The sequence below is a fragment of the Chlamydotis macqueenii genome, chromosome 5 (genome assembly GCF_036417535.1).
Source record: "Chlamydotis macqueenii isolate bChlMac1 chromosome 5, bChlMac1.mat, whole genome shotgun sequence".
NCBI lineage: Eukaryota > Metazoa > Chordata > Aves > Otidiformes > Otididae > Chlamydotis > Chlamydotis macqueenii.
Genome location: NC_141560.1, coordinates 39,871,756 through 39,893,853, shown reverse-complemented (window position 1 = coordinate 39,893,853; position 22,098 = coordinate 39,871,756). Strand labels below are relative to the sequence as shown.

Below are 22,098 nucleotides of genomic sequence, written 5' to 3'. Positions count from 1 at the left end.
GAAATCCCCAGTGCTCCAGTTGCAAAATATTTGTCACTACTAATTAGGGTTACAACAATTAAAAACCCAGACTGTTGTCAGTCAAACAGCATAGCACCAGCAGTAGGGCATATGTTGTAGGGCATATGTTGTGTGTTGTGTAAGATGCAGGAAGATTTCCTTTTCTCTCATTCCTGGCAAGCAGCTGAGCGGTAACACAGCTTTCGGGCAAGGATCATGTGCAGCTTCAACCGCCTCTTGGTAATGGTAATGTCCAGTTCTCTCTATGCAGCTGAATGAACCATTCTTTTTTTTTTTTTTTTTACCCCAGAACATTGGCACAACAGGAGCCTCAGTTTTTAGAGGCAGTGTAAAATCTGAATTTGGAGTAACCAAGGAAAATGTCAGGGAATTCTTAATAAATTTTATGAAATTGTCCCCTAGATTCTGACTTCCAAGTATGTGGCCCATCCTACTGCTTGGCTACTTGTCAGGCAGAGGACCAGACCTCAGCACATGTGGGCCATCAGGGCTCTCACTGAGGCCCGGTGAAGTGAAGATTGACCACAGGTCATGGGAGATGCTTAGCATGTTTGATGGCTAAGCCTTTGCTGAACAGCTACTAAACTAAAGTGTAAAATGCAATTAGCCATTATTTTAATGAAGCAGAATTCAGCAATTCAACATAGGCAAGATGCCAAGTAAGAGAGGAAAAAAAAAAATTTGAAATTTGACACTAAAAGGAGACACCACTCCTTTCAAACCTCCTGTATGAGCCACCAGCATTTCCATCTTGCTCTTTGCTTTTATCTACCAAAATCAGCACTTCGCACAGTTGGGAGAGAAGGCATAGGCTGTGAACTATCTTTTAAAAATAATTTTAAATGGAAAGTTTAGTTTTGTCCAGTACCTGTGATTTCACACAATGTGAACGTGCTCTGCCCAGCACACGAGTGCACTTCATGTATCCACCATGCAGACATTCACCATCTCCATCATGCACGAGCCAGCATGCCCATGCATGCTGTCAACAACTTACCTGAACACCCAGGCAGGATTTATCCTATAGGGAGCTTTGTGGCTGCAGCGACCGGGGAGAGGAAGCACGTGGGGAGCTCCTGGTGTGGCGGCACAGGCTCCCCTTTTTGCCATATCAATACAGACCAAAGCGCTTTCATGCTTACTGTTCACCTCCATGCTTTCCACCCACTAGCTTAGGACTTCGCTAGAGATGACTCCACTTCTTGCTTTCTACCCTTCTTCATGCTCAGGGCTGTCCTTTTCCCAGCCTGCTACCCAGTCTGCTCCAGCCAGAAGCATCATCTTCCCGGAGAAGAAGCCATCTCCTGGGGAGCAGTGTTGCCCTGTCCCTCTGTAAGAACCCCAGCAGAGGACTGGGGGGTGCATCTGCATCTCTGCTGGAGATGAGCAAACCTACTTCCATCAGCTTGAATCTGAGGTTTTTCACATGGTGACAGGCACTGCTCAGATTTCCTACCTTTTAGCTAACGTACTACAAGAACTTTGGCAGTGGGCAGACAATGTCCTGCCACCAAACTTTATTTCTGAAGAAAGAGATTGCCAGGGCCCTGGCCCTGCCAGCACTGTTTGGTTTCCAATGTTATATCACACTGCAGACCTTGGGGAAATTTTATTTGTGTGTAATTTTAAAAACATACTTTTTATTAATTTTTTTCATGAAAAGATACATTGCAAACATAAGTAACATAAATTAACAAAGTTAAAGATGAAGCAGAGTTAAAAACATAAACAATAAAAGAAAATAACTTAGTTCAACACAAAATAAACACAAACACGTAAACGATGAACATATAAAACATAAATTAGCACACAAAATGTGGTGGACAATACCACCAGTTACACGCTGACACAGACTGCAAACAGGAGCTGCAAAGTGGCTGTGGAGGGTAAGTAGGGGAGCAGCTGCTCCCGGCGTGCAGGGTGCTTGCCCATTCTCACCAGCTAACACAAACTCCTGCAGAGTGGGCCCCACTCCTCTGGTAAGGCTTGACTGACAAGGGACCTGAGCTTCTCGCCGTTCCTGCTGATCGCAGTGAAGCTCAGCAACCACGGGTTAGGTTCCTATATTTGATATTGCTTCTTTTCTCTCCCGGCTTATATCGCTATGGGAACAGTTCAGAGCTGCAGCCCAATTAAAATTGGCATCATCCATACCAGGTTTATTTTCTGAGGATTTCCTAGGCTTCTTAAGTGAGGCACTGCACTGTGCTTTAAGAAATACCAGCACACCACTGCATACGGCACAAACCAGGAGCTGAGACAAGCCCTGTACTCACCCACTCCTAGAACAGCTTGATAATGGTTGGAGCTCTCCTCTACCATCCCACCAGCACCAGGAGGAGGATCCTCTTCTGCTGTGGAGTAGTCTGGGCTCCTTGTATCTGAGAATGTGTCCAAGCCAATTTTGGCATTAGATGAAGCAGCCCACAGACTACTTAAACTCACCACACTGAAGGAGGACACTTCAGTAGAGCCCTGCCAGGTGGGCAGCCTTTGGCCACCAATCCAGGGCCTGTCCCTCCCTCTGACAAAAAAAAATAGGAAGACGGAGGTACAGATGGATCACTGCAGCCAGTCTACAATGGGGTAGTAGAGTGTTTTTTCAAGCCACCTCAGAAAATACCCTTACTGCATGTTGCTGGTCTAGCTCTCAGGCAGGGCGCGTTTCTGTTATTTCCTTTGTGTGCAATGGACTCAGTTTGTTTAACCCCCTTCAGCAGGACTGGGAACCAGATATGTAAATACTGTGCACAGTCAGAGGAAAGCAGAAACACCATTGAAATATCAAAGCCCTCTGGAGTATCAGAATAAGCTCGGCTGAAATCACAGCAGAGTCTAAGCCTGCCCTCCCCGCCAAACACCTCACTAAGGTCTTGGTTTGGTTTCTGCAGCGAGCTGTGAGACCTGTCTGTAGTGGGAAGGTACCAACTTTTATCTTTCAGAGTTTGTATGTGGCTGGAATAAAACACAGTAAATGGATAGTAAGTGTATCCTGAGCTCCATAGAGTGCTTTTCATCCAGAAGGATCCCAAAGCACTTCACAAACCGCACACACAGGGATCACTCACCCACCGCTGGAAGGTAGCGACCTCAGGGGCAGAAGGCAGCTGCCATTCTGCACCAGCAGCACTACACAGCCGTGTTTTTAGGAAGGGAAGTGAAGAATAACTTATCCACTAGAAATGATGAATACTTATCCTGTAAAGGAGCCCCTGTACACAGACCAGACTATGTAGCACACAGGCAACGCGTGCAACCCACCGCTTACCAAACTGACGAGCGTGCAGTGTAAGCCTACACAGTGCAGACATTTTCCAGGTAAGGTACTATGCTGACACCAGCAGCAGCTACGACATATTTAAGCATGCAGCAACCAGTCATTACATGCATGGTACAGGCCATGCACCCAATCCTCCGCAGCATTAGGTATCGACACTGACTAGTTATTGCACATAAGAGAACAACCAGACAGCACGACAGGTTGCAAATGTTGTCTGGATGCCGTCACTCTTCGGGTACATTCTGATGCTTTCCATCACCTACGTAATGCAAGTACCTTTTCCCAGTAAAAGCCAATATTTGGCAATGTGGAGTAGTGGAGCAAGCACATTTTGTTAAAAGTAAAATATCTTCCAAAGATAAAAAGAACCCTTTTCCCTGATGCCTTTTCTTGGTGCCAAATCTAAGAAACTTTGGCATCCGTTCCTATATCCTTCCCTGCTAGCTGTTTGTTCTGATGCCCACTTCACCAGCATCTCAGTGTATCACCTTTTTATACTTTCCAGTTTTTCAACTGCTATTCTCTACCCATGATGGCTTAAATCTTTGTCTTTATTATATTGCAGGTCATGAACACTTTCCATACCCTCAAATGATATTATCTATTGATGAAAGCTGGTAGAGCTGGGAAAGTGAAAAAGTGGGAAAGCTGGTAAGTATATGACAGTTCTATGAGATTATCAAGGAACCAGTTAAAAAGAGAGGCCCGATGATATCAGGCAGCAATTGTTTCTCCAGCCTTATGCCTTCTTCACTGTGTTCGTGGTTAGTATTTGTAACACATCACAGTCATGCACAGCTGTGCAAAATATCACACAGTTCACCTGGGAAAGGCAAGATCCCATCAACATATTTCACGTGTGTGACACCATACTCATGAATTAAAAATAGGACCAGGACAGTTAGAATGAGACATGGATGCCGATCCAACAGCAGATACACCAAAATGTCATAAAAACCAGCGCAAGGCAGTAGCAGTGGCCAAGGGATGAAGCTGAGAATCAGGAAGATAGGAAAGCAGCAGCAGGGAAGAACAAGGGCTACAACATGGAGCTGGAAAAGGAAAATGCTGACATTATCTAGGAAGGGACAGCCAGACATGCAGGGTAGACACTAAGGCTTTCATTGGTGTGTAATCAAAATGAATATATACACATGGAACTGAAACTAAATGTGGGACTTTGGGTTTCATGGGTACTGAATTGGGATGCACTTACAGTTCTGAGTCAAGGTTAGTTCAATATGAAATAGCCAAAAGATACCAGAAAAATAAAGCAGAGGAAATGCTACCATGAAAATGCCCATTTTCACCACTGCAAGTAGGAGGAAGGCATTTTAGGGACCAGAGAGAAAGCATCCTGGCCACTGAGCTTGACTCCTATATCAAATACAAGATCTCCAGTCATATTCTTGTTCCTGGAAAAGTCATCCCTGCATGAGAAATCAAGGTGGGACACTGGCTCCACACTTGTTAAAGATGTAATGTGGGACTTTGTTTCCAGTGCTTCTGGATGAGAATACAAAACCACTCTGCTGCTAGTAACGCAAGGACTACAGCGGCTCCTGCTTACCAGCTTCTGCTTTCTGCCTACTGCAGCTCTGGCTCGCACGGCTAATGAAGCTGGGCCAGTCTGTCGATTCAGTTATTCACCTGTGCCTGGGAGCTGAGAGAATCTTCAGTCTTCATCGACTTGCTGTCCCATATAAAATGTTCCATCCATAACCTTCAGGACTCTTTAAAGAAAGCTCATTAAAAAACTTTTATTTTTATAATCTACAGTCTAATTCCCAGGCAGCTTGAACACAGACCACCTCTTCCTTCAACTTACTCTCTTTCCGCACTGAGCTGAATTTACCACCTGGAAAAGCTCCCTGCTTCTTCACACCTGACTCCTTGATACAATTCACACCACATCTCTTCTCTGTGCCTGGTGTCTTTTACTGCGCTGACATTAAAATAAACCTCCCAAGTCTTTTAAGTCTCACTGCATAATCACATTTCCTCTAGGACTTACCAGGCAGGCTCCTTTTCCGTTCAGTTTTACACTCTTTACAGACTGCGATGATGAAAGAGAAAACACAAGCCTGTCACTTACCATGTGCAAGTACGCACGTAAGCAGCGATGGCAGACCTGTGCACATGACACCTCTGTATACACTCTGCTGGGACACTATTACTTGAGAAAGGAAATAGGGAAAAGACAACACAGGGAAAGGGATTTCCCACAGACTCCAATATCCAGCCAAAAGTCTGGCATTCGCATCTTCGCCCTCCCAGTCCTGCATGGCGCTCGCTGGCTGAGGCTGTTGGTTTTGCCTGGAGCTGCCAGGTCCTGCCACCGCTTGGGCTGAGTTTCACAAGGGTCTCTGGCCAGCAAACACCTCTCACTTCTCCCAGGTGGTGCAACTCTTCTCTCTGTCCTCAGGCAGTGGAAGAGATGCACAAGAGCTTCCTTACCTTCTTCAAGTAAAGAGCTTTTTCAATTTGGAACGTAACAACTAACAGTGTGCTGCTTCAGTCGGTTCAGACAGAAGTTGCAAAAATTCTAAATAAACTATATATCACTGGTCTGGCCACTCTTGTCCTTTAAAGCACAAAGATTGAGAACACTGATTCTCTCAAAAGCTGTATCTGCATGTGTGCCTTTTGTTCTTAAAGAAATGTCAGTCAGGAATAAAACACAGAGATCTTCTCAGCATTGGGTCGCCACCTCAATATTGAGTCAGAAACTTTAACACCATTTTTCTTACAGGGGGAATTTCTTCCTTGGAATACAGCAATTTTAGGAAAGTTTGAATTAAAGTCTGAGTATCATGGCCCAGGCTTATCTAAGTTACCTGCCAAGGCTGGTATCTATAGGTTTAATCCCCGTTATTGCTGGAGTAACCATTGCTGCTTTTAGAGATAATACTCAAGATGCTGCAAGATGCAACAAAGGAACCCCCTCCTGTTTCCCCCTTCATTAAATACAAATTTCCACCAGCACAAGTTAGGCAGTGACTTGGTGGTTTCCTTTGCGAGACAAAAGCAGCAGTCGTTTCCCTAAATGTACTCATTAAAATATATTTTCCTTCTACTCTCGGCCCTGAAGGATCATCTCAGCTTATGAGAACTAAGCCTGTGTCTATCTGATTATTAAATCATTGCTAAAGCAGATGGGAAACTACAGTGGTTTAAACAGCTAGGCTGAGATTGCACGACTAAAAATAGTACAGCAGGCTCCTTTTAATTAGTAAGACGATCAAATATGGCAGAAGAGAGAGATGTACATATATGGATTTGTGTGTATGTGTGTCTTTAAAATTAAGTTATTACCTCAATACTAGGTATTATTTATAACATATATGATACATGATGTCTGATTTTTATGATGCCATTTATCTTTACTTGGGAGAGAAGACAGGCTAACTCTGCTTTCATAATGTCAATCCTTGCTGTATTCAAAAGGAAAATTGTAATAAGATAAACCTGCCACCATGCGCAGTGCCATAATTTTTTAAATGAGGTGGATTAATAAGTGCTCCGATGCAACAGACTGTCAGATCTGTAACTCCCTGAGATTGACCCTTCCCCAGGGTCCCTGTGGAGAGCACGGAAGAGCTTTAGTCCTGCAATTTCACAGCACGGGAGCCCAGCTTAGGGCAGAAGGGGTCAGGGACCGTGATGTCTATCCTACCACTGTGCTGCTCACGTATTTTTGAGGACTCTTCAAAATATAAACAGAAGAGAAAATAAATCTGCTGCCCCTCTTCTCCAGCAGTGCTGGGCAACATGTGTCCTGTAGTGATCTGCTCCATCATGTGGACGTGGCCCTTTGGTGCCCTGTGGTGGGGGACTGCCATGAGACACAAACTGACACTGCAGCCGCAGACTTCAAGCAGGTAAGCTGAGAAGGTTGAGGATGTCTGCCATGTTGGGCACTGGGTCACAGACGGCCCCATGCTCCAAGGGGAACCCAGACAGGAAGCACTGCAAAGTATGCCTGTCGCTACAGGAGGACCTGACCAGCAGTGGGCACAACCCCCTTCCTGGCCATTGCACACAGGTACCAGCTGATACTTTGAAGGGAGCTGGCAAACTATCACCACAGTGAAAATTCACCTGGTGAAATCTCACTGTCAATGTGCTGCTGAATGCGGACCGGATAGCACCAGCTTCCAGAAAGACTTGGTGCTAAAACTCGTTGCATTCATTAGTCATGAGCTGCCTTCTCTCCTGGTCAAAAGTACCAAGCCGAGGAAGATGAGACAGTGGGTCTTGTAGGAATTGAAGAGTGGTATAAAAAAAAACCCCTCTATAAATTCCTGTTCTTTCTTATTCCCAATTAATCTTCTTGAAGGTGTCAAGCCTCTGTCTGGCAGCAGGGCTCCACAGTGTCTTTCTAAAGGATGTCAAATGGTCTGGGGTTAACCTCTGTCTCCTGCATTATGACTCTGAGATGAGCAGGAGCCCTGTGGGTAAGACGACTTCCACTTGCTCCAGGTCTGCGCTCCCAAAGCCACGCTGTATACCCAGTGCAGGAGAGCAATTCGGAAGCACTGAAAGATTTTTCTGGGGAGAGGTTTAACCCAAATAAGAGAGAAAAAGCCTGCAATATTGTTGGCAGCTTATCGACAAAGCTTTAGTGTCTATTTTTCTGAAGTGTTGTATTTTTTCCTATCTTTCTCAAGAGGGACATCATGAGATCCAAGCAACTAGAACAGGCAAACCTAGAGAGTCTGATTTTTGTTTCACTCAAGTGAAGACTCATTATCTAAGGAGTCTGTCATTCTGGATACAAACAGGCCTTCTCTAGTATGGGAAGCACACCTGTAAGTACAGCATCATGAGAAAGGAAGCGGTCATGAATCTCCAGCTCCACGCTCCTGCTCTGGCTCTATACCATCTACACTGTTAGTGGAACCAAGGTCCCCAAATTTGAGGACAGTAATGCGAAAGGAAACCATAACATTGGTAGACATAAGTTTTCCCTGTGTTGCTTATCTCAGCTGAAAACTTACAGCAGATTTTAAACAATAGTAACTGCTTTATTTGAAGAAACAATGAGCTAAACATTTGGGGGAGGTTCTCAATAGGCCTGAAGTTCCAGAGGACTACAGGAAACAATAACTGATGGATGCTGAAAGAGAATTTGCTCTGTATTTTAAAACACATTTTAAATATTCTTATGATCTTACTAATAACCATGGTGGTGCAGCAAGAACACAATCAGTCCACTTTATTCCCCACTGTAACTGACTTGGAGCTATTCCTCAACTAATAATTAATAATTTTCCTGATGTTTTTGCTAAATGACATAAGTCTTCAGTGAAATTGTGTTCTTGAAATCTATATTTAAGTCTTGAAATTCAAATGCAATTTACCTGAAAGTCACGATTTTATCCAAACTCAAAGCTCTGGAGTTCTGCCCAAGTTTTGCATTATGTTTCCACTTCCCTTAACTGTGGCAGGGTTTCCCAGCGAGTGCGAAGGCCATGGGGCACAGCTGGCTGGACAGCACCATCAGGCGGGCTCAGACCTCTGGGAGCTGCCCCAGCAGGCAGCCCATCGGCCGAAGCACCCGGCACCACGAGGCATGTGGCCCGGAGCACGGACTGCCATGGTAAGACCACGCCTTCAAGGACCTCAATTCAGTCATTTCCCAAAGCGATGGGTCACATACCACAGCCAAATCTGAACATTTCCCCGGGGGGCTACTGCACCCTCCCAGAGCCAAACAGAGCAGCACAGTCTGGAGCCACAGCTGCACCTCAGCAATGGCTCCTTAAGGCAAATAAACTTCTAGCCCTGGTTGTTTCGGACATTCCTCTTACAACCAGCATGGGAAATCTGACCTCATATTTTTCTGCTTGCAACATAGGCTTAGGGCCCCCTTCTGAAGAGAGCTGAGCATTCAGGCTCTGTTCCAGCCAAACCTTAAGCATATGCTTAACTTCAGTGTGCCTGTGCAGGGCCAGATCGAATATGTGACCCCGTAATGAGCAATCACTAAAGTATAGTGGAGCTCTGGGAACGAGGGACACTGGATTGCTCTACTTCTACGCAGTCGGGGAACTGCAGTTCATTTTGGAGAACTAGAGCATGCAGAATTAACTTTGTCTTAATTTAGTCCCCCAACTACACCATAAAGTTACTGCTTTTGGTAAGGCTGTCCTCCAAGGACATTATGACATGACAACACAGTGACTATTTTCTCATCTGATGGTAGTAACAAACTGCCATAATGCAAAGTATAAAAAGTTCAGACGCTTCCTAGTTCTGGTAGCCACCATCAGAGGACAACATTTTATATCTGTATTAAGAAAAATGAAATAAAATGTTTACAGTATGCTAGCCAGTAAGACAAAAATGAACTAAACTGCCAACCAATGTACAACAATTTTCTTTACAGGTACTTCCATTACAGTTTTACCATCCCAAACTGAGCTTGTCAAGTTATCCTTCAAATCAAATGCAAGAGAAAAATCTGTCTTTGGCTGTGTTACTATAAACCCAGTCAGTCTAGTAAAGTAGAGAGTTACTTTTCCATGTATTTGGCAAATCTGGGAGTAGCATTTACCACTTGGTGTAAATATTTCTGCGGAGTTGTTTAAAAAAAAAATCTTGCCTATTCCTCTTTCTGGCAGACTCTTAGAAAGTAGTAAATATGCAGATGGGCATAGTGATATATTTTGTATCAACATATTTTAAATGTGTGCATATGCATTAGCTATATAAATACATTCCCCAGGAAGTCTGCCAGTGGATAGACTACAAAGCTCTGCATGTTAGATTTGGGTTTGCTTGTGCAGTAGCATGGCAGCATCAGAAAGAACCCCTCTAGGCTTATTTGCTCTAGGACAGCTCACACTTACCTGCGTAGTTTCACTTTTTCTATCTGTGTGTACAAATGTTTTATATTTATATGCCATGTGTATGTATCTAGTGTACATATAAATATACATACATACTACAGGCAGAAATGCAAGCATATGTACTGTATATACACATAGACCCATGCCTTTGTTATAAAGCTGTTATAAAGCCATAACAAGGTCTATGAACTTTCTATGAAATAATTGCTCTGTACAGTAGCTTCTATGGGAATCATCTGCTTGATGACTCTCTGCTGTCCCAGCATCACCTTACAACTAATGATGGGCGATACATGAAGACCATAGGAGGATGCCAAAACCATATGACATACCAAGTCAAAGTGTACTTGATACTGAGCAACACAAGAGTAATTCCCCACTGACCCAGTTGCTGACACAGCCTGTCCCACCCCATGCTGCCCAGTATCCCTGCTCCTCCACCCTGCTTGCAGCATCCATCTCTGGTCCTGCCCCATCTCCCTGCTCTTCCCTTTCCCTAGAAAATCTGCTGCACACACAGATCCCTGCAAGCCAGTGGGACAAGTGTGTCTGGCTCAAGCTGTGGAGTCCTGCCTCGGGGGCTGGAGAGAAGCAGCCCCAGCCGGTGCCCAGTGCTGCAACATCCCTCCACAGCCAGACCAGCTCCCTCGGCCATCAGACTGGCTGGAGGTTGGAGACCTGTGAAGGACAAGACAGGAGACGAGACCTGTCTGCTGCCCTTGAGATCCCACCATCCCCTTATCTAAAAGGTTCAGCAGTGCTGTGTTTCTTGCTGTTACTGCGCTCCTTTTCCGGTATCGATATCATGAATGAGACAAAGGGTATCGCCCATCACTATTTACATGAGCACTGACAGATGAGGGCAATGGAGGAAGAAGCTGCAGTTCGGTGGGGGCGTTATGTATGTGTATATACATACGGTACCAGTAACCATGCACAGAGGTCAATACGGGTACTGTTGCAATGGCACTATGAGAACCATGCTTTTCTACTTCATTGCGTAAGGAAAAGCCACAACAAATACTGTAGTGGGAACACAGCACAAAGTCAACCTTGCATTTAATTATAGACAAAAATCAATTTGCTTTTGCAGTGATGACAAGCTAGAATGAGCACTATGGAATTCTGCTTCCCGGCCCCCCTCCCCTTCTTTAGAGCTACTACTTAGATGAGCTACAGTATTAAAAGAGAAGCTGCAAAGATGCCAGCTGTGAAAATAAAGGATGAAATAAAAAGTCAAGCATCCACATTCCCCCCAACTAAAAATGAAGTTTGAGGAAAGGGAGGAGGGAAAAGAAAAGGAACTTACCACGCTGCGAGTGAACTTTTCTAGAGAAGTTCTACGACCTTGCTCATTCTCTGGCTTAACAGGGAAAAAAGTGGGGAGAAAAAAATACAGAAAAAAACCCTTCAGCTTAAGTGCAGTTTTTCAAACAGCAGCAAAATATAAGGAAGCAGCAGGGGGAAAAAGTTGTAAAAAAATGTAAAAAGCAGAAATCAATGTTTGCAACAGCAAACATAGGAAATCAAAACCCCTTAAAGAATGAGAGACATCACTACTTTTACTCTTGGAGAATGTCACCTTTTCTCCTGTGAGTTTTTTGAACAGTTCGAACAGCATCTGTGCATTGCTGCGTCTCACAGCTATTGGTATTGATTTCTTGTTCATTGAATTTTCCTTCTGTGGCTGTTTGAGCTGAGATCTCTGATTCTGGTTAACATCTGCCAAACAGCTGATCGGAGGCTCCCATCTACTTGCTCAGAAAGATTAAAAAAACCACAGTAACTTTTACAATATTAAAAAGCAATGTGTGAGTGAATACAATGCTGGAAGAAAACCACGACTGAACTCATTGCCAGGGAACCTACAATCTACTTATCCAGAGGGTAGAAGCATATTTCCAATAAGTTTAGCTACATCAAAACATAAGACAGTGCATGTAAGTCTGTGCAAGGCCATGGAAAGATACAGACAGATTTGGGGCACTGACATTTTTGTATGTGGAGTACAGGACTATTCATACGCAAGAAGACATTCAACTCCACCGTGAGAAGACAAGCGTGTGCATCATGGCTTTATTAACGTATCCCTGAGAAGGTTGCTCACTGCCGCGCTTCATTCATTTGGCACAAGGGAGATCTAATTGACACTAACAAGGAAGAACTAAATAATTTATTGTCATGTTTGCTGGAATATCTAAGAGAAAAAAAAATTGTTATGAAGAAGAGAAGAAATTAAATAATATGAAGAAGAGCTCATTGTAGTTAGAAAGCTGTGGACACTGCTGATTTCCAGGAGAGAAACTTATTTTAATGTGGTAAGCCTGTGAAATGGAGGTGATAAGATGGAAGAAAAACTGCAGTGAAGGGGTTAAGGAGCTATATATAAGGGAAAGCCACAGTAATGATGGTGTGTGACAATGCACTGGAAACAAGCATTGCACTGGAGGTGCTCATCAGAGATGCCTACCTGCCATATCATCTGCCACAGATTCAGCTGCAGTAACAATGCCCACGATAAAGCACCAGTGCAAAAACCAGACAGGGAAGATGTAAGGAAGTTAAAAGCCTATCAGATAAATTGGATGAGAACTTGTGTAGGTGAGTCTAGGCAAAGCCTTTTGATTCTTCTGCATGTTCATCACAGCTGCCATCTGTGGTGACATCTCTGTTGTCTACAAGGTTAGTCTGAAGCATCCTAGGCAGATATGGGGCTGATTCTCCCTGCCACACTGCCAGACACGAGAGGAGAACATAAGGCCCTTTTAAACAAGCAATATTCTTTATCCAGAAGAAAGAGTCAAGCAACCTCCTCACTTATAACATTTGAGGAAACCACATCATCAGCTCAGATGTCCCAAAAGTGGTATCAAAAGTGAAAGCTAGAGGCACATTGTTTTAGCCAGGACTGAGGATGGAGCCAAGGCCTCAGAGCATATACCAACTGACAAAGCAGGCTTCCTGGCTGGCAGGGAGGCAGTAACGTACCCAGTCCAATGCTCCCCAAAGGAGTGTTTAACAGGCCCTAACCTGAGGGTTAGTGGCATCTCCTTGCATGTGTGACAGGAAAGGAAAAAGAAATGTCAGCCTCGCTCTTCTGCTGAGTGTAGCAGTGCAAGTGCTCAGAGCATCACAGATCCCCTCCTTGAAGGAACCTCAGAGGTGTCCCTGCGCCCTGAGGCAGCAGAGGTGACAGAGAGAGGCTGTGGTCTGGCCACCTTGGTTTAACGCATCACGATGAGGGGGATTGAGGACAGGAGTGCACCGCTGTGCACTGGGCCTCTGCACTGGTCTGCTGCACGGATGGCAAGACCCACTGTCAGCCAGGGTAAAGGCACAATTTCAGCCAGGAGAAGAAATACATAGACAAAAGTGCTCTGCGAGGCTCCTTAGTGGAGCACGGCACTTCGAGCCTGCAGCATCTCACTGCTGTGGACTGGAAAACCAATGCCTGGCCCTACTGCATTTGAAAGTGGAGCTTTGGTGGGCACTAGGGCAAAGGAGAGCCAGCTGCTAAAAACAGGCCACACTGTGACCCTGCACTTGATGTCAAAATTTAGTGTCTCTGTTTTTGCTACCAGCAAGGTGATGCAGCTTCCCGCCCAGCAGGAAGGCAGGACGGTGGTCTCCAAAGATGAAGAGCACCTTGTTGGGGTGCCAAGAGCTTGTCTAGCACAGGGGGCCACACACAAGGCCATTTCCCTACCATGGCTGAAGACAGGCATGGGGAAGCAGGCATGGAGAGCACCGACAGTGTCCCACAGAAGTGCCTGGCAAGCACAGGCTGCAGCAAGCCTGCGCATTTGGCATGGGGATGGCAGGCTGGGACCAGCTGGATGCGTGGAAAGCTCATCCCCATAGCATCCAGCTCTGAGTCAAAGCATGACATTTTCTAGTAAAATAAAAAGCAGCTGAGGCAGGCTGGCTGCAGAGTGATGAGCCGGCTTGAGCAGTTTTAATGGCAGTGAGTGTGGGTGCTGGCTGTTCTGCTCTCCGGCTCTTCCTGCCTGCTTGCCTGCAGACTGGGTGGCTGGCAGCCTGCTCCGGAGGCAACTGCTGCCTGCATCCCTCCAGCGCAGTGCAGAGGTGTGGAGGCTGCCTTGCACAGCAGAGGAAGGAAATGTAATAACAACAAAGCAAAAAAAAAAAAAAAAAAAAAAAAAAAAAAGAGAGAAAGAAAAGAGTCAGACCTTTCTCAGCCCTGTGAACAGATCCGTGGTCCTGCTGAGGAAAGTGCCTGACAAGGCTGCGGACCCCGGCGCCGTGCCTGCTGCACCACCGCAGCAGCGTTTGCACAAACACACACTGCGAGTGCAAAGGGCAAAGGCAGAGAAACACATGTGCATGCCAGGTCAAGCAGTCCTCCTAGCTGCAGAAAAGGCCATCTTTGACTCTGTCTGCTGACGGCAAAGGACACGTGCATTTGGATAAAATGTGAAACAATCAGCACCACTGCAGATGAAAACCTCTCAGCTCAGGTAGGTGCAGGAAAATAGATCTCACCATTTAGGAGCTGTTCACTAATTACTGACTGTCTCCTCCAAATTTTCCTTTTTTTCATGATTGTTTACCCAACCAGCCCAATTTTAAGTTCCTTTGTGTAGATTCTGCTGGCACTGAGCAGTGCAAGTAGAAAAAAAAACTTATGAAAACCAGCTGACACTGATTATTAAAAGTAATTATGAGAAAATTGCTCAGAATCTTTAAACATTCAAGCCAAGTCCTGCCACTGAATCAAACTGGTCAACTATGCCCTGATGGGACCGAGACGGGGACAGGATCTGCAGTAGGAACCTTCCTGGACAAGACAGAGCAGTCAGGACAGGGGGTCTGGATAAAAGCAATGCTTCAAAAGCTGAAAATGGAGCTTGCCCCTCATAGCATGGAGCTCCTAGCCACGGCCTTGCTGACAGTTTTTGCCAGGGATTTGAAAAGGCATATGGAAATACATCCAAAAGCTTGGTCTTCTGAACTGCAGGTCTAAAAATGTCTCCCTCCCTCTCTCTATCCCAGGATTCATTTTGTTGAATTAGGTTTTTTTTTTCGTATGAGACTTTGGGGCTTGGGGTGTGTATTTTTCTGAACTTCAACTTGCTGAAAAGCATGTGTTCCAGAGGGAATGGCATCAGATGATAATAAAGGATAATTACTTCCCTGACTCTGGCTTAGGAAAAGGAGCAGATCCTGGGCTTCTCAGGCAGTCATGTACACCTGTCCGAAGTGAGAAAGAAAAGGGCATGTACAGTGCTACCAAATGGCTGGAATAGCATTTGGCATCTGTTTTGCGTCCGTTTGTGCAGGACCACAGAAAATTCACCCTTCTCTGAACCAGCTGGAGAGGAAAACAATACTCTAAACCAAGCAAACACCAACCTGCTGCCTCTCCCTGGTGTGACGGGGCTCACTCCTATGGCTTCACAGCCTGTCTGCACTGCAGACACAGCCGCCTTCCCAGGATGCTCCTCTGTCCATGGGCAGGGCCGGACAGCAGGAAGCTACCCTGTTCCAGGCTGCCACGAACACCGGAGCCACGACAGCTCGGCTGCCACTTCAGCTGGCAGTCAAGTGCCTGCTAACTCGGAGATGCCCACCAACGTCATCGTTTCACCTGTATGGGCAGTAACGGAGAGTGCCTTGAGGTCTTTTCTGTTCCTTTCTCTCCCTTCTCAAAAATAACTAGGAGAGCACATGTCTGGCTGCTCCTTCACTGTTAACAAAGCTCCTGTGCACCTCCACCCCCTTCCTTGGTGCACTAACTAATCTAGGCTGCTCTTTCCCCAGGGAATAAACCACTGCTCTGCAGCCAAGTCATCCAGCCCAAACTCCTCCTTGCCTCCAACGAGGAGGTTTGTCATGGCACTCGTTCTGACATGAGGATCGCTGCCATCTAAGGTCACCCAGCCACCATTTTGGCTACCGTGGAGGAGGGCTGGAGGGCGGCGTGGTGGTGATTACCTGCTGTAAAGTAGCCTGCAGTAACGTGCACATCAGCAGAAACAGGAGCAGGTCGACGCTTGACTCTGCATAGCATGAGTGGGGTGTGTTGAGCAGATACACAAATAAAACGTGATGAGTCGGTCGCGGATATCAGCACCATCCAGCTCTTTGCCGCTGAGCCGGCGGCTTTCAGCGGCCCCGTGATTTCTATCTGCTGCAGGGAGGACATGGAGGCACAGAGCTCAAATTGGGTCGGCTGTATAGCTGTTCCTCCTAAGGACAGGGCTCTGCCCTTGCGCCTCCTCTCCTCCAGCCTGGCAAGGGAGGAGGACTTCTGTGCGAGGCAGGGAACTACAGCCAGCTTTCCCCCTCTGCAGCACACTGCTTCCAATCACACCCTTGCTGGAGGCCAACGTCATGTTCCCCGCTGAGCACCATGAATCTGCAGGATTGAGGCCAGTCATATTGTGGTTATTCGTAATAATAACACTGGGAAGAAAGGAGGGAAAAAATCTAAAATGGATTAACAAAGTATGTATGCCTGGTCTGTACGCAGCCTATGTCCACTGTCTTGCATCAGTCAGTGGTGTGAACAATATGTTCCTTTTATCCTCCCTGGTGCCCCTCATAATTCTGTCATTGTATCTCAGTCCCAACCCGTAGCTTCTCCTCCCTCCCTCCCCTCCATTACTGCACTCCCAGAGCAAGGAGGGGAAGCTCCCACATCTGTGGTTATTGTATGGTGTCGAAAAAAGTAACTCTTCAAACTTACAGTATTTTACAAATCTCAAAAATGTCAAGTGTGTTTTGAGGCACTAATCAAGCCTCGTCACCTCTCCACTGAGCAGGTCACTATTATTATTCCCGTTCGACAAAGAAGAGGATATGAGGCAGGCAAAGTTGAACCTTCTTTTCCCCAAGGTCACACAAGAAAGTAAGTGAGGGAACCATGAGAAGCGCATGGATTTTGCAGCTCCCAGTCCTGTGTTTTAGCCACAAAGCCAACCTTTCCCCTCCTCCTGCCCACTCAGCTTCCCACAACCCAGTGCTGGAGGGCAAAAGATCCCAAATGACATAAACTTAGCCACAAAACATGCATATGTGAATCTCAAGCCATAGAGACGTTCATTTGCTTTGTGCAAGCAACTCCTTTTGCCCAAGTCCATCACCCTGAGCTTCTGACAGAACTTATTTTCAGTAATAAAAGTAAAGCTATGCTATATCGGTGTGGTATACAGGCAATGTTAGTATAATGTCTTTGGAGCAAGACATACTCGTGCCCCAGAGAGACATACTCATCAAGACTTAAACAACTGCAGTGAATTTCTACTCACACCAGTGAATCCAGGACTTTGTATGCAGGGTCTAAACCAAATCCTCCCTTCACACAGGCTGTGATGTGCCACTGGGTTTCTCTTTTCCTTCCCTCTGCTTTCCAGCTACCTAGAGGAATTTTAAAGGGATGCCTTCTCAAAGCTGCACCAAAGGTATTAAAGATCTTACCGTGCAGCTCAGCGCACAGAAACTTCATGTTCCTTCTGTCAGAAAGAACCTACACTGCTTCAGAAACGTTCACTTGCCCAACATAATGCAACGTGATTGCAAAGAGCTTTACAGATTCTGTAGTAACATCAACTCCCCTCCCACAACGTGTGAAGCCGGTGAACAATCCATCTACACAGATCTACTCCTGCCTTTTTTTGTGCCTCGCTATGTTTGCTCATGCACACACAGCTCTGTCTAAAAGAAACTCAATTCTTACTTTCACGGCTGTGTTAACATGACACCAAAACCTGCTCCTCCAGCAGTTTATGGAGGGGATGAGGACGTCATGCTGACACATCCAGGGCTTGATCTGACAGTGAATGAGGACTGTAAAAAAAAAAAAAAAACCCACCTCTGGTTTGAATGGGCTCAGCTAGGAGGAGAAATCTCTCTTGCTTTGAAGCACATGAACCCCTACGCCTTTGAGAAAGACTTGGGGGTGGGAGACACACACCATAGGGCTAGGAAGACATAGGTTTTTATGCTTTATACCATCAGAAGACTTCGCCTTGCACCTTCTTCTTTCCCCACAGCCTCTGAACTCTATGTCAGGTCTAGCCTTTTCAAATGCAAGCAGCACTGGTTTATGCTGTCTAAAACCAGATATTTTGAAACACAGAGCTGACTGCTGCCCTCCATTACCTTCCCCTAATCCACCTGCCAGTAGTCCCAGGCACAGGAGACAGAGGGGTTTGCTCCTTTTGTCACCATATGCATGCTTTTAGGGCACACAATGACAATCAGGACAAAAATACCACTGGGATTTCATTGTATTGTGCCAATGCAATGTAATTTGGCAGCACACAGAGAATGCAGCAGAAAAACAGCGGGGAAGATGGTGATGGGAAACCACACACTCAGGCTGCAGGAGTCAGCAGTCAGTTTATGCGCAGTTCTGGAAGCCAAATGTAAGAGGGACACATATGCGTGTACATGCGTGCACATGCACACAGTCAGACAGACAAACTTATGGGAATAAGTCAGGAGGTGCAGGAAGTGTTTAAACACAACCACAAATGCAGAGATCAGTAGCTTACCTCCCTGCCCCCTCAGAAAGAAGGGACGCTTGGACAGAAGCTGCCATAACTCTATGTAACCACTCCTTTGCTACCCTGAACTGTGGGGTCCAGGCAGAAACACGGTGCTGGCAAAGCACATGCAGACACCAAAAAGCCTAAAAAGAGCTCAAACCCAGTTCTCCTGTGAGAAAATGTGACTGGAATTCTTGGTTACTGCATGGGTTGCAATTATTTCCCGTCTCCAAGGAAAAAGAAACATCTCTGGGGAGCCAAAAGCAAGGGAAAAGGAGAAAAGGAGCATGAGAATCTCTGCAGGGAGGTCCATAGGTAAGGCATCCAAAGGGAAGATCACATGGTGAAGCTAAGGAGGTGAACACCAGAAGCGGTGAAATTTGCACCAGTGGTGAATAGATTAATGGTTTTTGCTTCTCATATCAGACCCCAGCTTTGTCATGAGGAAGAGGCAATTTTAGTTGCCTGCACTGAGTTTGGGAGACAGCTGTGCAAGATAAACACTTTCCCCTATTATTTTTACCTTGGGTCACCATGTTTTCCCCAAAACACACATTAAGGCTGTGCATATGGATGCCATACCCTGTGCCCCCAGTGAAGAAAACAAAAGTGCTCATTCCTTTCTTAAATAAAGGAAAAAAAAAAAAAAGGAAACAGTATTTTCATTTTCACACTAGCAGCAAGCAGCAGGCGAGAATCAAGAGGCACTAAGAGATGCAAGCACGTCCTTTCCAACAGATACCTTCTTCTTTGCCAGCAATAAGTCCTGGTAAGCATTTGAACGGAGGAAGCGCGCATAGCTGTCACTCTTCATCAGCTTGTAAATGTGCTCCTGTGGGACAGGAGAAAATGAGAGACAGAGAATTGTTATCAAACCTCATTTAGACATCACAGGGATTTAAAACACAGTGAATTAGAAGGAAGAGAGACTGATCAAAGCTCTAATTAAGTCTGCTATTATTGATTATCTGTGTTGTGGCAGTGTACAGGAGGTCCATCCAGGGGCAGGACCCTGCTGTGCCTGGGGTTGTATGAACACGAAACAAAGAGATGGCCCTCACCCTTAAGGCTGGCACACATTACTCAGTAATCAGAGTTATTCTGCAAAGACCACAACTCTCTGAAGTCCTCAGATTACAAGCAGGTGTCTAGCCAGGCTGAAACTACTAGGATGTCTCAAGAAGGAAGAAATAAACCCCAGAAATTGTCTCATAGATTAGGTTTCATTTTATCACTCATAGATACTTGAACTATCACCCAGCACTCTCCTCCTGTCCACGGAGGGGAACTGATACTTGGACACATTTCATCTCCACTTAAGACCCACATTTAAAGCAAGCCAACCTGTTAACACCTTGAAAAAGCCTTTATGTCTGATGACTACGCAGGGAGGTCATACAGCTAGCTCAGATGTGGATGGCTATGTCATATGTATAAAGTTATGTCAGATGAGTCCCTCCCATAGGGTCTTTTTTCTCCCAGCAAGTCAAACTGCTGTTACCAGTTTGCTCTGAGAGCACTTCCTATGTGCATCTTCAGACTCATAAAGTGGTGTTTCATTGCAGCAGAACTTCCTGCCTACCCTTTTCCAATTTCCTTGCTTCATTTTACTTTCCTGCTGAGAACCCTTTAACACAGTTAGCTCTTCTTCTTCTAATTATCCCTGGATTTGCAATAGATACTATCCCAAGTGCCAAGAAAATAAAATCAAAATACTTTGACCAAATACTGAGAACACACTAAAGGAACTCAAGAGAAAAATAGGCAACCTGGACATTTCTCTTAGACTTTGCCCAACGAAGCGCTTTTACAGCATTAATGAGCAATTTTATCTATACTGATTTATACAACGTGAAATATTCTCTCCTGCCCTAAAGCCATTGTACACGAAACTTTAGAAGAGCCAAACCAGACTGAAGTCACATAGCTTATTTCACAGTGTTAACAAGCCAAGCAGAATTCCCTTATCTTCACCATCATGGGTAATTAGTGATGACCTGTCTATACACAGAAGAACTGCTTAATTCAGCTTTCTTGCTTTATTCACTGTAGTCCTAAAAGGGGCATAACTGCCACTGGTTTTCCTACGACACAGCATAAATGTATCCTTTGAGCTACAGCCTGGTGTGGAACAATTTTTACTGGTTAATTTCCATACTTGCTTTTAGACCTGACAAATCCTCATTTGTGTAGCATTATCCATCTGAAGAATATTCTCAGCTCTGAGAATGACCTCACCGGTTATTCTTACCTTCGTGCTTGGCAAGGTCACAGAGCAGATTCTCCCGGAAACCATGCTAAGGCACATGAAATATAAAGAGGTGACTGGTGACAGCCAACACGGCTTCATTAAGGGCAAATCATGCCTGACAAATTTGGTGGCCTTCTATGACGGGGTTACAGCATCAATGGACAAAGGATGAGCAACTGATGTCAACTACCTGGACTTGTGCAAAGCATTTGACACTGTCCTGCACGACATCCTTGTCTCTAAACTGCAGAGACACAGATTTGATGGACAGACCACTCACTGGACAAGAAATTGGCTGGATGGCCGCACTCAAAGAGTTGTGGTCAACGGCTCAATGTCCAAGTGGAGACCAGCAACAAGTGGTGTTCCTCAGGGGTCGATATTGGGACCAGCCCCATTTAACATCTTTGTTGGCAACATGGACAGTGGGATAGAGTGCACCCTCAGCAAGTTCGCCCACGACACCAAGCTGTGTGGTGCGGTTGACATACTAGACAGAAGGGATGCCATCCAGAGGGACCTTGACAGGCTGGAGATGTGGGCCCATGCAAACCTCATGAAGTTCAACCAGGCCAAGTGCAAGGTTCTGCACGTGGGTTGGGGCAATCTCAGGCACAAATACAGGCTGAGTGGAGAATGGATTGAGAGCAGCCCTGAGGAGAAGGACTGATGGATGAGAAGCTCAACATGAGCTGGCAATGCGCACCTATTAACTCTATCCTGGCCAGAACCAGGACAAACCATTACCTCTCATCCTATTGCAACAGGCCCTACTAAACAGCCTTGCCCCATCTTTCTTGTAGGCCCCCTTGAGGTACTGGAAGACCGCTATCAGGTCTCCCCGGAGCCTCCTCTTCTGCAGGCTGAACAGCCCCAACTCTCTCAGCCTGTCCTCATAAGAGAGGTGCTCCAGCCCTTTTATCATCTTCGTGGCCCTCCTCTGGACCTTCTCCAACTGGTCCATGTCCTTCTTGTGTTGGGGGCTCCAGAACTGGACACAGTACTCCAGGTGGGGTCTCACTAGGGCAGAGTAGAGGGGGAGAATCACCTCCCTCGACCTGCTGGCCACGCTTCTCTTGATGCAGCCCAGGATGCGGTTGGCCTTCTGGGCCGCAAGGGCGCATTGCCTGCTCATGTTAAGCTTCTCATCCACCAGCACTCCCAAGTCCTTCTCCTCAG

The 22,098-nt window shown here is 45.8% G+C and overlaps 1 protein-coding gene across 1 annotated transcript in view; it reads right to left on the bottom strand.

The window, feature by feature from the left end:
- Positions 1 to 651: 651 nt before the first annotated feature.
- The window catches only part of RGS6 (regulator of G protein signaling 6), a 103,279-nt gene continuing 81,832 nt past the window's right edge, over positions 652 to 22,098 (bottom strand). Inside the window, 2 exon segments of the mRNA XM_086748871.1 lie at positions 652 to 804; positions 19,411 to 19,500. Coding sequence (XP_086604997.1) covers positions 652 to 804; positions 19,411 to 19,500 — 243 coding nt within the window.